The following is a 14,472-nucleotide window of genomic DNA, read 5'->3' on the forward strand; positions in this document are numbered from 1 at the left end:
GGCAACTCTTGCAACTTGCTGGGCTACAACAAACCATTGCAAAATAGTCTGATGCTGGTGTCTTTTTCTTGGGCATGACATTACCCTTGGAGTGTTTTCTTCTTCACTCCACCCCACAACTGAACAAAGTACATTATGATTTGGCACTGTATCCCATAAATGCTTCCAATTCTATCTCTGTCTAGTGTGTCAACCTGGACAAACTGGAGCCTGTGCCCACAGAAGTCCGGCTCATTAACAAATCCTTGGAACTTCTGGATGAAAGGAGGTTCTGGGCTGGCATAGTCTTCACTGGAATGGTTCCTGACAGCACAGACCTTCCTCAGCATGTGAAATACAAGATACGCATGGACATTGATAACGTGGAAAGGACCAACAAGATCAAGGATGGGTGAGCCCTGAAATCCTGCCGTATGATCAATTTCTTACAAAGGACGAGGTGAGGAGGATTTCTAATGGAAAGGTCTTGTTCCCTTGGTGCAGGTACTGGGATCCTGGTCCCCGTGCTGACCCCTTTGAGGACATGCGCTATGTCTGGGGAGGCTTTGTCTACCTGCAGGATGTGGTAGAACAGGCCATCATCAGGGTTCAGACAGGCACGGAGAAGAAGACAGGAGTTTATGTGCAGCAGATGCCCTACCCGTGTTATGTGGATGACATGTATGTATGCAGGCTGCTTCAAAAACTCCCAGGAGGAGGAGCTTGGGAGGCATGGGATTTTGTCACTCCTCAGGCACAGTTTTTGCCCCTATTATCAGTGAGGAGGCAATCTCTCATAGTGTTCCTAATCCCTAGAATTAGGGCACCCACGTGGAGGATTTATAACATGTAATGACTTGCGGAATCCTGCCTAGGAGAGGGACTGTGAGTACTGGAGCTGAACATACACAGCACCGTCCTGAGGTGTGACCATATCCTCACACCTGATGCAAGCAAAAAGTAGCACTGGGAAAAATCAGACAGGTAGGCACAGGAGAGGGGAAAGAGGGCAATTGAGAGCAGTCCTCAGGCAAGGCAGATCTTTGCACCCATTCTTCCACTGAGTGACAATTGCAGCTCCAGCTCTCACTCCTAACTGGTGATATGCTCTAAACCCATCCACCTCACCTCATGGTGAGACAAGGATCCTGTGTCAGGCTTTGCACATCAGCTGCTTTGTGCAGTGAAGCCTTAGCTGTCACCATGCTCTGCTAGCTCTTGAAGTGGTATCTGAAGTTGCAGTAATGTTTCTCACTTGGTCGTCCTGGCCTCTTTCCTTCATTTTCTCAGATTTATGCGTGTCATGAGCCGCTCCATGCCTCTCTTCATGACACTAGCTTGGATCTACTCAGTGGCTGTGATAATTAAGGGCATTGTGTATGAGAAGGAAGCCCGGCTGAAAGAAACAATGAGGATTATGGGACTTAACAATGGCATCCTGTGGTTAAGCTGGTTCATTAGCAGCCTTGTCCCTCTCCTGATGAGTGCAGGACTGCTGGTGCTGATCCTGAAGGTGAGTTGCCTGGTTTGGCCTGTGGCAGCAGATTCTAGAGCCTTTAGAGCCTGCTAAGCAGTGGTCTGCACTGACACTCTGCGGAGGAGTTTGTGGGTGTGTGTTGTTGACCAGTTGCTTTATGGGGACAAGATTTTGGAACAACAGGACTGTGTGGCTGAAAACAGTAGGAGGGGATGTTGTGTATTCAGTTCTCTTGAAAAGATGCCTCTGCTTCTGCCTCACTTCTGGGAAGGCTGTTGTGCAAATTGCAGGAAGCCCTGCCTCCCCTGAGCAGCAGCTCTGCAGAGTTGCCTGTAACAGAGGTGCCTTGGAGAGTCCTTTCAAAACCTTATGTACTTATTGTTCTCTTGCCAGATGGGGAATCTGCTGCCTTACAGTGATCCTAGTGTGGTATTCATTTTCCTCTCAATCTTCGGTGTTGTGACCATCATCCAGTGCTTCCTCATCAGCACCGTCTTCTCCAGGGCCAACCTGGCAGCTGCCTGTGGGGGCATTGTCTACTTCACGCTCTACCTGCCTTATGTGCTGTGTGTTGCCTGGCAGGACCACATCAGCTTCTCACTCAAGATTTTTGCAGTGAGTTTTGATGAAACTTTCCTGGGCACTGGCTCACCACCACTAGGGCACTCAGCACCTGGACACTGTTAGAAGGGGGGAAGTGGCAATGGGAGGTTAATTTTCAGTGTAAGAGTCTAACAGGGCTGGTCTTGATAAAGAGGTTTACTGAACCTGGTAGAAGCTGCTGGGAGGGTTTTGTTGCCTTTGGTAGTGGATAATGCAGCTGGACTAAGCTGCCTTGATCTCTGTACAACCAGATGTGCATGCTGAAGGAACCACCTGCCTTTCCTCTGCACAGCTGTCTGGAGAAGGGTGACTTAGCAACCTTTTCCCTTGCAGGAAAATCCAAAGAGTAAGGGAAAGAAGATACGGAAACTAACAATTCTGGGTGGAGGTCCAGTAGAGATTTCAGGCCTCTTGGAACCTAGACCAAATCTGCCACTCTGTATCTGCTAATACAGTGGTAGTCTGTGGAACTTGGACTTTTCATATGACAATGTCCTTTATTCTTGTGCTACAACTGAGATGACTAGTTGGAGAGTAGATGCAAAAAAACTCAGTGTATGTTCATGCCTCCCATTTTCAGAGCCTGCTGTCTCCAGTAGCCTTTGGTTTTGGTTGTGAGTACTTTGCCCTGTTTGAGGAGCAGGGAGTTGGTGTTCAGTGGGACAACTTCTTTGAGAGCCCATTGGAAGAAGATGGCTTTAGCATCACCACATCAGCCGTCATGATGATGTTCGATACCTTCCTGTATGGAGTCATGACCTGGTACATTGAATCTGTCTTCCCAGGTGAGGTGTACTTCTGAGGGAAAATCATATCTTAAGGCTTTTAAATAAATCCTTTTGCCCTTTCCACTTGGTAGGGTGCAAATTTTGCCCGTTTTTAAGCAGAACTATGTAAAGGTCATAGAGCAGAACCGGCATCAGAGCAAGGTTGTTGCTTGCTGCTATCAGTGAATGTTGCCCAGCACAGAAGCATGACCCCATTTGCTGTACTTCACTTTTTCCCTCCTCTAAAGTTCATGGTGCTGCAAGAGAGGACTTGAGTATCAGTACCTCATGTGCTATTAAGTACCTTTCAGCATAGGGTTTTTAACCCTAAAGTGAAGTTAGATATCTCTTACTCAGAGTCTGTAGTGTCTTCATATAGAAATATTTCTTCTTTGTCCTGCTTTGTCTGGAGGCTTACTGTGGGTGGAGTACTTCCCTGCTTGTCCTGAAAGCTAATTAAAGAAAAGGGGACAGATGCACTCAGGCTCATGTAATGTTTTTGCTTTTAGGCCAGTATGGGATTCCCAGACCCTGGTACTTTCCTTTCACAAAGTCATACTGGTTTGGGGAGGAATCACAGGACAGGCAGCAGCTCCATCTTGACCAGAAGGGGTCTTCAGAAGGTAAGTGCTGGACACATAGCGTTTCTGAAGTAGTGTTAAGGTCTGCCTTTTTCTGAAATGAGAGTCCAAGGACAGCAGGAGCAGTACTGGCATGGATAGGTGAAATTGGTCACCCTTTTGTTATCACACTTTGGGTATGCTGATCAGGTGGATGCATCCAGGTAAACCCAAAGTACTTTGCCCACCTGAGTGCAGCTGGGTATTCCAGGCTCGTGCAGTTGAGAAGTCCTTGTATTTTTGCTGAGCCTGATAAAACTGGAGATCTCCAGCTCCCATATTAGCCCAGGAGAGAGACAATAGCTAAATAACGACTTCTGTGGAAGATTCCTGTCTCTGAGGAAGAAAGTGGTCAGTTCTTCATATAGCTCATTCCTTCACAGGCTTGGGGGAATGTGATGTCTATTAAAACTCCCATGCAATTTCTGTTCAAACATATCATATTTCTCTGCTTTGTGTTTTCTTCCAGTCTGCAAGGAAGAAGAGCCGGTGCATCTGAGTCTTGGTGTTTCCATCCAGAACCTGGTCAAGGTTTACCGTGATGGCAAGAAAGTTGCTGTAGATGGTCTCACACTTAACTTCTATGAAGGACAAATCACCTCCTTTCTGGGACATAACGGAGCAGGGAAAACCACTACCATGTAAGAACAAAATAATGATTTAAGACAGTAAGGAAGTGACTGAATATGCAACTCCTATCCGTCTAGTAGAGGTAGTCATAGGACTGCAGTGTGCAAGCTGGTGCAGACTAGAGTGCCTCTGCTGATTTAGTCTAGTTGTGGTGCTGCCTTACAGATAAAGGGGACTGGAGCCACAAGGGGTTCAGGTTGAGGCTGGGTCAAATGCATCTGTAGGCAGCATTTTGTAGTAATGCCATGATGTGGTTCTGACTTACCAGTGAAAGAAAGCAAGTTGGTATTGAAAGAACAGGAAGCTTTGAGAGGAAAAAAAATCTTTCCTTCAAGCAGCCATGTGGGTGCTCTTTGATACCAATGGAGCTGATTTGATTTATTTAAAATCCATTAGTGAGATGTTTTTCAGGCTACTTTCTTGACATGAGATTCCCCAGGGTTTCCACCTCCTCTTAATTCAGCTTTCCACTGTTTCCTAGTGCGGAACCTGCTGATCTGTTCTATTTTTCTTTCAGGTCCATTTTGACTGGCTTGTTCCCCCCAACTTCGGGTACAGCCTTCATCCTGGGCAAAGATATCCGCTCTGAGCTTAGCACCATCAGGCAGAACCTGGGTGTATGTCCACAACACAATGTGCTGTTTGACTTGTGAGTATCATCTGGGAGACACAGAACTGGTGCTATCCAACAGATGTTTGGGTTCTCTAGGATATGGCAGTGGGCATTGGCTTTGCAGTCCTCTTTCTGTGTGTGCATGGTGTGAGACAGTGGGGTGGTGTGGGATTGGTGCAGGAACATTCTGTTCATTAGTACATTCCTAAGTGCCTGGGAGTGATCAGCAAGAGCTTACACTTTCATCTCTCATGTCTGTTAATAATGTACTCCACTCAGCTAGCTGAGTGTTTCCCCGGTGCCTAGTGATTTGGGTTGTTTGTGGTACTGTCAAGCACCCTTAAAAAAGGATTACTTACATAGGTGCTGAATAGAGCCACACCCTGAAGTCGGGCCCAAATTGAGTTCACCCAGCCTGTGGCTCCTTCCTGAAGCCTCAGCCTTAAACTGTGTTTTTCTGAGGAAACAGAAATGCCTACAGTAATGCTCATAAAAGGGACGAATTCCAGTATGGTGCTTTCAACCCTGCCCTGAAGCTGTATTTGTTCCCCAGGCTGACTGTGGAGGAGCACATCTGGTTCTATGCTCGGCTCAAAGGGCTGCCAGAAAAGAAGGTGAAAGAGGAGATGGAGCAGATGGCAACAGATGTTGGTTTGCCTCACAAACTGAAAGCTAGGACAAGCAAGCTCTCTGGTAGGTTCAGATCTTCTGCATTTCTCAGACTCAGAAACATTCAACTGGCTTTTGCAGAGGCTGTGTTATAGATCTTGATGGGCTCCTGCAATTATATATAGACTACTATAAGTCAGTTATTTATTAAATACCTAATCAGTGCATTTTAGGAAACATCACAATCTTGCGCAGTCTTAAGCTATCTAATGGCCATAACAAGTCTCTGACTTTCTCAGAGTGTTTTGTATTTTTTTCCATCATGGCGTGGTTCAGCTGCATTTGCTGTGTGTTGTCCAAAGCTTACTAATATATTTGGGAGTTATGAGTTTAGTGAGAGTGGCTTGGACCATAGTCTACAAGTCTCTTGCTGTTTGTGAATCAAACATGCATTCCTTATGCTGACTTCTGCCCCTTCGGTTGCTGACCTGGAGTGCCCTTCTCCTTTGTTCAGTAGGGGCAGAATTCCTGTGTCGGTCTGTACCAGATGCTAGAGGGACTGACATGCCTTTGTCTTACTTAAGTATCAGTACAGACTGCACATTTGACTTCGGGGAGGGAGAGCAGATGACCATGGTTGACTTTAGTACTGAGGAATGCAATATAATTCCTTATTTTTGCTTCTGGAACGCTTCCATGGAAGGGGAGTCTCATGGGGACTTTTTTTCTGCAGCACAAGCTCTGGAGACCTGTGTTCCAAATCCCCAAATACACTTTGGCCTCCGAGCTGGCAATTTGCTACCCCTGGTGCTGAGACAGTATAATTCAGTTAAGGAAGGGCATGCAACGTGTGGTTCCCTGCAGTAGGAGGAGAGTTAGACTCCACTGAGAAAACACTATCCAGATGAATTATCCACTGTCCAGAAAGTTGTGGGACCCTGAAGACCTGAAACAGCAGCAGTACTTGTTCTCCTCAGTCTGCTTTCTCTCAGAGAACTTATTATTCACCATACTGCAAGTATTGCTGTTCCACTCATCTCTGCATCAGCCTGAACACCTCTTTCTTCTTGTGGCTGACAGGTGGCATGCAGAGGAAGCTCTCTGTTGCCTTAGCTTTTGTCGGTGGCTCCAAGGTTGTCATTCTGGATGAGCCTACAGCTGGGGTGGATCCTTATTCTCGCAGAGGAATATGGGAACTGCTTCTGAAGTATCGGCAAGGCATGTTATCTTCTTCTTTACTCTTAATAAATGTATTGTGGAAGGCAACAGAAAATCAATCTGATTCTTGACTGTTCTCAAAATAGCACTGTGTCTTTGCAAATTTATTGTTGCCTGCCCCAAGGAATGAACAAAGACCATGCAGGACAAGGATGCTCAGATCTCTTGTCTGTGTATCTTTCGCCTCCTATTCATGTCAGAATTTATGAACAAACTTTTTTACTGGGTTATGACGGAGGGCAGGTAAAGTCAGAAAATGTCCCTTGGTGTTCAGCAATGTCCTGTTCTGCTTCATGCAACCAGCCTTGAAATTAAACCTGTGTTTGCTGAGCATGACAAGAACCGGCAGACAGTGGGGAGAATAAACCCATGACAGCAGTTGTGAATCTTCTCCATACTCCTTGTTCAAAGGAGCCAAAATTGTGGCATCAACCTGCCGTCCAACTTCATGGCAAGATGCAGATGATTGTGGCTCTGGTGTGGCAGCACGGGTTTGTTTGATTTGCAGCCACATCTTCCTTGCTCTCCTCCAGGTCGCACCATCATTCTCTCCACACACCACATGGATGAGGCAGACATTCTGGGGGACCGGATTGCCATCATTTCTCATGGCAAGCTCTGCTGTGTTGGCTCTTCTCTCTTCCTGAAGAACCAGCTGGGAACTGGCTATTACTTGACCCTGGTCAAAAAGGATGTAGATTCTTCTCTGAGCTCCTGCCGAAACAGCAGCAGCACAGTTTCCTATCTGAAAAAGGTACAGCTGGCCTTTTGTGCTCATGTTTATTTTATTCTTCATGAAATCTTAGGCTTTTTGGAAGCAGCAGCTAAGATTTTCTATGGTAGAATGCCTCAAAGGAAAATCCCTTGTTCTTTGAAAGAAGTGTTATTTGCCTGGTGGGTACCGTGCCAGACCATGTCTGGTTAAACTGTTGTCTGAGATATACATCCCCGTTACAGTTTCTTTAGTGGTCTCAAGCTGATCAGAGAGATACAAAATAAGTGAAGTATACTTTTGTAACACCCACTTTTATACCCATTAGCCTTTTGCAGTGCTATGTCACCATCTGCAGCATCTAGTTGGATTTACTTAGTATGTAGCATCTGGTGGGCCCCATTTTGAATAAACAGCAAGAAATAATGTTTGTCTTCTCTTTTGTGACCAGGATGACAGTGTCTCCCAGAGCAGCTCTGATGCTGGCCTTGGCAGTGACCATGAAAGTGACACATTGACAATAGGTGAGGAAAAATATTTAAGATTGAATCCCAGCTGACATTGCTCTGTAGCTTGTCTTGGACAGTTACCTTAATCTTGTTGCTCCTAGGTAGCTACAGTCTTGGGGAAATTATTAAATTCACAGTGATGGTATTTTAAATATTGGAATGCGTTTCTGGAGTGAGCCATTTTGAATTCAAGCTGTCCTGAGATATAACAAGCAAATATTATGTAGTTGTGTGGCCTGTTAGCAGTATAAAATGTTGGTGAGCTGTACAGCAGTGATTTATTTGCAGGTCTTCCAGCAGCATGTACAAGCTCTCCCAACTTCTGCACATAAAAAGTATAGTCAGGCTTTGGTTCAGGCTTTTATCCAGGCTTGTGTTAAATTAAAAAGAAATGACACTTCATGGAAATGATCTTCTTTCCAGAGATCTCCTATTTGTTCTTTTCTTCTGGCAAGGTTTTTAAGGCTGAGCTCTTTTTTTCCACGTAATAAGCAGTAACCAGAACAGAACTATCTTTTACATTTGTTTTTTCTAGATGTGTCTGCAATTTCAAATCTCATTACAAAACATGTTTCTGAGGCAAGACTGGTGGAGGACATAGGTCATGAATTAACCTATGTCTTGCCATACAAAGCTGCTAAAGAGGGAGCTTTTGTGGAGCTGTTCCATGAAATCGATGACCGTCTTTCTGATCTTGGCATTTCCAGCTATGGCATCTCGGAAACCACCCTGGAGGAGGTTAGTGAGCTGCTGATTCCTGTTTGTATCAAACTAGGCAGAACGAATCATGGCAGAATTAAGAATGAGATGAAGCCTTATTGCTTCCTGTAAAAATTGACAGAAGAGGCAGCTTTGCATTCCTCTCCAAAATGGGCTGTCTTCTGCCCTGTGTAAAAGTGTGCTAATAGAGATGTGCATTAAAAATTGAACTGTGGTACAGACAAGCAAGGACAGGTCATATGTGCTCATCTGCACTTTGCTGTGATATCATGTGTAGATTGACCCCTGATTTGGCTGCTAATATCTCTGTTATTTTTAGGTATGCTTTGTGTTGCATTTAACTGAAAACATACATTTCTGTATAAGATACATACATTAGGTAAACAGTTTAGACATATGACCTTGTCAAGGGTTTTTTATGGTTTCAGGGTTTGTTCCATGTGTCTGTGTTCCAGCTTCCAAGTCTCTCTTTTTTATCACAGAAATATCAAGCACATTATCTCTGTAGAATCTTTGTTTATTTTTAAAGAATTATAAGGGAAACTGAAACAGTGGTGTTGTCACTTACTGGGGTTGCCCTCTAGGTCCTACCTAGCTGTGAAGACCTTGGTTGTTATCTGCAATTTGAAAAAGGGTTATTTCTGGTTTAGGAGAGTCCATGAATCAAGCTCCATGAAGGTGCCTATTCAGGCAAGAGCTGTAAGACTTCGGGAAATATGAGATTCACCAAGTTTAGTTACGAGGTCTGCTTCTGAGACACAGGAAAGAGCTTATGTTTGAGATGGCCTGAGAACCCATATTGGAAGGGGGGAACAGCTGGTAGTAGTCTGGCTCCTGGAAACTGGAGGGAAGCCACACAGTCCAAATCCCCATCATGCAGAGGATAAACTCAGTATCCTCAGTTCTCTCGTAGCACCTGCCAGTCTCACATGGCATCTTTTGAAGCAGTACCTACAATAGCTATCCTCTTTTAATTTTCACTGAGACTTATCATTCCTCTTCAGATCTTCCTGAAAGTGGCTGATGATAGCGGTGTGGATGCTGAAACCTCAGGTGAGTGTAGTTATTCCCTACAGAAGTGACACATACCAAGATATGACGGAGCCTGATTGAGACTGAACTGAAGCTCTTCTGTCCTAGTATTTTTAATGACCTGAAGTAGCTGGATTTAGTGTATTTAATGCATAATTTTATGTTCTGTAAAGGTCAATTTACTCAGTTAGTAGCATATTTATTTTGTAATAGTGAAGAGTTTCTGTTGTTTGAGTATATTGCAAATTACTTGACTGTCACTGTTGTCTGCTCAGAAGAGCTCCTGACACATCAGATCATAACAGGGTCCAAATTACTTTCTGAGAGCAGATCACTGCACTGAGTGCTCATAAGAGCAAATTGCACTTTGGTAGTCACATGACTGCATATGACTGTCATGTGGACAGTGACATTTTTCTTACAATGAGAGCAACCTGCTCTCCTGGGAGAAAAAACAGAAAGGTGTCAAGTACAGAAGAAGAAGCTTTTGGGACATCACAGAAAGCACAGTGCATAAAACATGACCTATTGCAGAATTACAGTCTTGGTTTTGTTTTTACCTGCACTGAAGTCACTCCAAATCAGCTCTTCAGTTTGCAAATGGAAGATGTGTAAAATGAAAATTATATTGCTTTGTTTTTTCTGGGGGTGTCTGGAGATTAACTGAAGCAGTTCAGCTAACCATAACTGCATTATTTTCAGATGGTACATTGCCAGCCAGAAGGAACAGACGTGTGTTTGGAGACAGACAGAGCTGCCTTCGTCCGTTTACAGAAGATGATGCATTTGATCCTAATGACTCAGACATAGATCCAGGTATTGCTGAAGTTCAAGCCTGTTTTATTTCTGTGTATGCTCTTTCATATTATGAGTACTGCAGATCTGATGGCTGAGTCTGCCAAAGGAGTGATATTTGCCTTTAGAAATAGTGAGCAGTGCAGGATGCACAGCCTGCTCAGTCCTCCCATTCAAAGCTCAGAGATAAGGAAGAAAATACATTCATGTAAATTTCTGTTGTTATTGCTGCTGACTATGTTTGGTTTTTTTTGGTGAGTGAGAGTGGCTGCTCCAGCCATCACTGTGTGTCTTCAGCACGGAGAGCATCTCTGAACTTTTGCATGAGGGTCATTTCTTCTTGCTAGCAGAATCCAGAGAGACAGACCTTCTCAGTGGTGTGGATGGGAAAGGCTCCTACCAAATGAAGGGCTGGAAGCTCACCCAGCAGCAGTTCATGGCTTTGTTGTGGAAGAGGATGCTCATTGCCAAGAGAAGCCGGAAGGGTTTTTTTGCCCAGGTGAGAGCCTCCAACATGAGCAAAGTCCCTCATCAGGGACAGCTCTGGACTGTGTATTGTAGTCTGAGTTGATGGTGGGCTAAAAACCTCAAGGGAATGCAGATAACCAAAATTAGCCTTCACTGCACATAGGGGCAGAAGTGAAGCACTTGCCTGTGCAAGTGAAAGGAGTTGCATGATAAACCATGGGATTACACTATTCTTGCACAGCAGAATGTGATTTTGCCCTTGAGAACAGCATTTGCAGCTAAATCCTCTGCAGCCTCCAACATGAGCAAAGTGAATTCCCTGACTGAATGCCAAGATAGATCTTGCATTGGTGTCTAGAACTGCTCTGGTGTAAATAGCAAAGGTATCCCTAGGAAACTTGGAAAATTCCAATAACTGAATCATATGTAACTCCTGATGCCTCTGGAAATATTTGCTTACAAAAAGGATGTGTTTTTTCCTTACAATTTCAGATTGTGCTGCCAGCTGTCTTTGTGTGTATTGCTCTCATGTTCAGCCTGATTGTTCCTCCTTTTGGGAAGTATCCCAGCCTGGAATTGCAACCCTGGATGTATGATGAGCAGTACACTTTTATTAGGTATGTTTTGTCTGGCCTATGAATTATCTTCTTTGTGAACTTGAGTTACTGAGTTCCTTAACAGGTTGTTTTGGGTTTTGTGCTTATCTCAGAAACACATTTTGAAAAAGAGTTGTTGTATCCTCTTCTTTGACCTTTAAATGCCAGCTCTAAGTACAGGCAAGGCCATATCCATTTCTAAATGGTGCGATGACTCTCCTAATAATACTGTGTACAAAGACGTGGAATGTATGTGTGCTCTTAGGCCAAGCATTCTTCAAGGGCAAATTCCCTCCCACATCCTTTCACTGTGCTCTTGGACTTGCTCTGTTGCTTCTTTTTCTATTTGCTTGTCACCACGCTGACTGATAGTGTTTTTCTCCTGTTGCCATAGCAATGATGCTCCAGAAGATGCAGGCACTCACAAGCTTTTGGATGCCCTTCTTGATAAGCCGGGGCTTGGGACACGCTGTATGCAGGGACATTCCATCCCGTAAGTAGAACTCTGGTCTGGGAACAGGAAGCACATCCCTGGTAGCTCTAGCTGACTTAGTAATGCATGGCCAGAACAGGATTTAAGCCAAAACAGTTGTAATTATATTCAGTTTTTCTGTTCAGAACCTGTTTAAAAGTTTCCAGCTCTCAGTCTGGTGAGGAAGTTGAGATTTAAGTGCAAGTCCTTGCTGGTAGAGATGGAAAGGAGAGAGCAAATGACTCAAGTTACTGTTTGGTCCCAAACATGGTAAAGGACCTATTTATGTTGCAGTATGTTGTTGACTGTAGCTATTCCCACTCCACAATCCTTTGTTTCCAGCTGCATTAGAAACCTGAGTTAGCACCCCACAAACACCAGCAGAAGGAGTGGAGAGCCAGACAGCATTTGTTGTTTCTAACTCTGCCACCTGACTTAGTGAGTGCACGGCCTTGGGCAAGTCACTGAAAATCTAGTCTGAAAATGTAGAAGAGCTATACACTCCAAGAGTCCAGGATGGTGTGTCCAGAATCTGCAGCTCATGTTCACAGGATGATGGGGAGGGAGGCAGGGTGTCTGATATAATGGCCAGTGGTGGAAAGTAAGCTGCATCCTTCATAAGAGGCATGAAAGCTGAGCTATTCCACTCAATGGGCCATGGGGAAAAAGCTGCCCACTGCTACCTTGGGGAAGAGCAGTTTTGGTGCCCCAAAGGCAGAAATATATCCAAGGAGTCATACAAGAAGATTGTCTGCTGTGATCTTAAAACCACAGGATATCTCAGGTTGGGAGAGACCCATGAGAATCATTGAGTCCAACTATCTGCTCCTCAGAGGACTACTTTTAACTAAACCACGTGACTAAGCACATTCTCCAGATGCTCCCCGAACTCTGGACAGTGTACCTGCTGGGAGTGAAACAAAACATTTAATTATAATGCAAAAGGTCTGGCCCTACAGTGTTGGCCAGCCTCAGTTTCTTTGGTAGTGGGATCTGTTAAAAGCTGCAGAGTCTGATCTATTGCTCTGAGCTGTTTGTCTCTGTGAGGTCATGCTCCTTTGAGAAACACAGTGCCTCTTCTGGGGACTGTGGAGCTTGATCTTTAAATTTCTTGTAAGCAAAGGCCATCATGTTTGTCTTAAAAACTGCTTTTTTCTTGGTTCTTTCCAAACACAGGGACACTCCTTGCACTGTGGGGCAGAAGGAATGGACCACTGCTTCAGTCCCAGAGTCAGTGCTGGACATCTTCCTGAAAGGCAACTGGAGCATGCAGAATCCTTCCCCATCTTGCCAGTGTAGCAGTGAGAAGATCAAGAAGATGCTGCCTGTATGCCCCCCTGGTGCGGGCGGCCTGCCACCCCCACAGGTAGGAGGGAGCTCAGTGGTCCTGCAGTGGAGCAGAGTGGCTAGGTGTGATTCTTGCATGCAGCATTGTACAAGATTTATTCCACTCAGAACCTGTGTTTTCTGATGACCACTTATCTGTGTTTCCACTGGTGACGCCAGCGTGAGCAAGACACAGCTGACATCCTCCAGAATCTGACAGGCCGCAATATATCCGACTACTTGGTGAAGACCTATGCACAGATCATTGGGAAAAGGTAACTACTGAGCACTCCCCCTTCCCTCCCTGACAAACACTGCACAAATCAGGCAAATAAGCCTGAGCAGCCCAGTAGCGAGCCAAATCCACTCAGGTCCTCAGACAGCCCTGATCCTCAGCTCAAGTGATGTTTCTGCTTTGTGTGTGATTGTGTGCTGACCCTCATAGGCAGATTATGGCAGAAGCCTAGGGATTACACTGAAGAGGATGTGAGAGGTTATTGCACTCTTTTCCCCAGCCATGTGCCTGCAGCTTTGTTAGGTCTGTCTCTCCTCCGATTCTGTGTATTATATATCAACCCTTTTTTCTCTCTGCAGCTTAAAGAATAAAATCTGGGTGAATGAGTTCAGGTGAGTTACTGCATTTTCCTTAGCTTGTATATGTCCACTAAACCTTGACCATAGTATTTAGCAGAACACATGCACCCTGCTTTGAGTGTGTGTTATAGGACTCTTGACTGCCAGATACTGGTGGGAGATGTTTAAGGATAAGCTGGGACAACCCCAGAGCACTGGACAGTATGTCTGCCTTATGCAGAGAGCAGCCTTGAAAAGATTTGAAATGAAACCTTGAAAATGATGCTGGCACTCTATTCTGTGAGGTGCTATTCTTCCAAGCAAGGGTAGCAGGGTTGTCCTGCTTTGCCTGCAGTAGAGAATAGCTGCCTTTCAACAGCATGATGAGGAATTACAATATGAGTATTTAACCCTAGAAACAAAGAGTAGAAGACTTCATGGCTAAGCAACCATGTAGGAGAATAAAAGTCATCCCTTCATGTAAGAGTGGAGAGTGCTAGCCTTGGGTGTACTGCAGGAAGAGGAAACACAGACATGGAGAGGGATAAGGAGTAGCATTTTGTGGAGGTCCATGAATGGTCATGTCTTAGCATCACTTTCCATCTGAACTTTCAGGTATGGTGGATTTTCCCTGGGAGCCAGCAGTTCTCTTGTGCTTCCTCCAAGTCATGAAGTCACTGATGCCATTAAACAGGTGAAGAAAATTTTGGAGCTGGCACAGGTGAGCAGTTTCCCCACATAAGCCCAGGATGC

General features: G+C 44.9%; 1 protein-coding gene across 3 annotated transcripts in view; it reads left to right on the top strand.

The window, feature by feature from the left end:
* The window catches only part of ABCA1 (ATP binding cassette subfamily A member 1), a 91,398-nt gene that overhangs the window by 64,608 nt on the left and 12,318 nt on the right, over positions 1 to 14,472 (top strand). For 2 of the 3 annotated variants that reach the window (XM_030257516.4, XM_072921915.1), the window contains exons 13-34: positions 186 to 391; positions 484 to 660; positions 1,270 to 1,492; positions 1,850 to 2,071; positions 2,640 to 2,844; positions 3,336 to 3,449; positions 3,916 to 4,087; positions 4,594 to 4,725; positions 5,243 to 5,382; positions 6,379 to 6,516; positions 7,050 to 7,270; positions 7,680 to 7,752; positions 8,273 to 8,475; positions 9,462 to 9,510; positions 10,192 to 10,305; positions 10,632 to 10,783; positions 11,245 to 11,369; positions 11,743 to 11,841; positions 12,997 to 13,186; positions 13,327 to 13,421; positions 13,741 to 13,773; positions 14,335 to 14,440. In XM_030257516.4, the coding sequence (XP_030113376.4) occupies positions 186 to 391; positions 484 to 660; positions 1,270 to 1,492; positions 1,850 to 2,071; positions 2,640 to 2,844; positions 3,336 to 3,449; positions 3,916 to 4,087; positions 4,594 to 4,725; positions 5,243 to 5,382; positions 6,379 to 6,516; positions 7,050 to 7,270; positions 7,680 to 7,752; positions 8,273 to 8,475; positions 9,462 to 9,510; positions 10,192 to 10,305; positions 10,632 to 10,783; positions 11,245 to 11,369; positions 11,743 to 11,841; positions 12,997 to 13,186; positions 13,327 to 13,421; positions 13,741 to 13,773; positions 14,335 to 14,440 (3,189 nt within the window). The remainder of the gene's footprint in view (positions 1 to 185; positions 392 to 483; positions 661 to 1,269; positions 1,493 to 1,849; positions 2,072 to 2,639; positions 2,845 to 3,335; positions 3,450 to 3,915; positions 4,088 to 4,593; positions 4,726 to 5,242; positions 5,383 to 6,378; positions 6,517 to 7,049; positions 7,271 to 7,679; positions 7,753 to 8,272; positions 8,476 to 9,461; positions 9,511 to 10,191; positions 10,306 to 10,631; positions 10,784 to 11,244; positions 11,370 to 11,742; positions 11,842 to 12,996; positions 13,187 to 13,326; positions 13,422 to 13,740; positions 13,774 to 14,334; positions 14,441 to 14,472) is intronic. The other variant, XM_002190920.7, reaches the window with a different exon arrangement.

The sequence above is a fragment of the Taeniopygia guttata genome, chromosome Z (genome assembly GCF_048771995.1).
Source record: "Taeniopygia guttata chromosome Z, bTaeGut7.mat, whole genome shotgun sequence".
Classification (NCBI taxonomy): Eukaryota; Metazoa; Chordata; class Aves; order Passeriformes; family Estrildidae; genus Taeniopygia; species Taeniopygia guttata.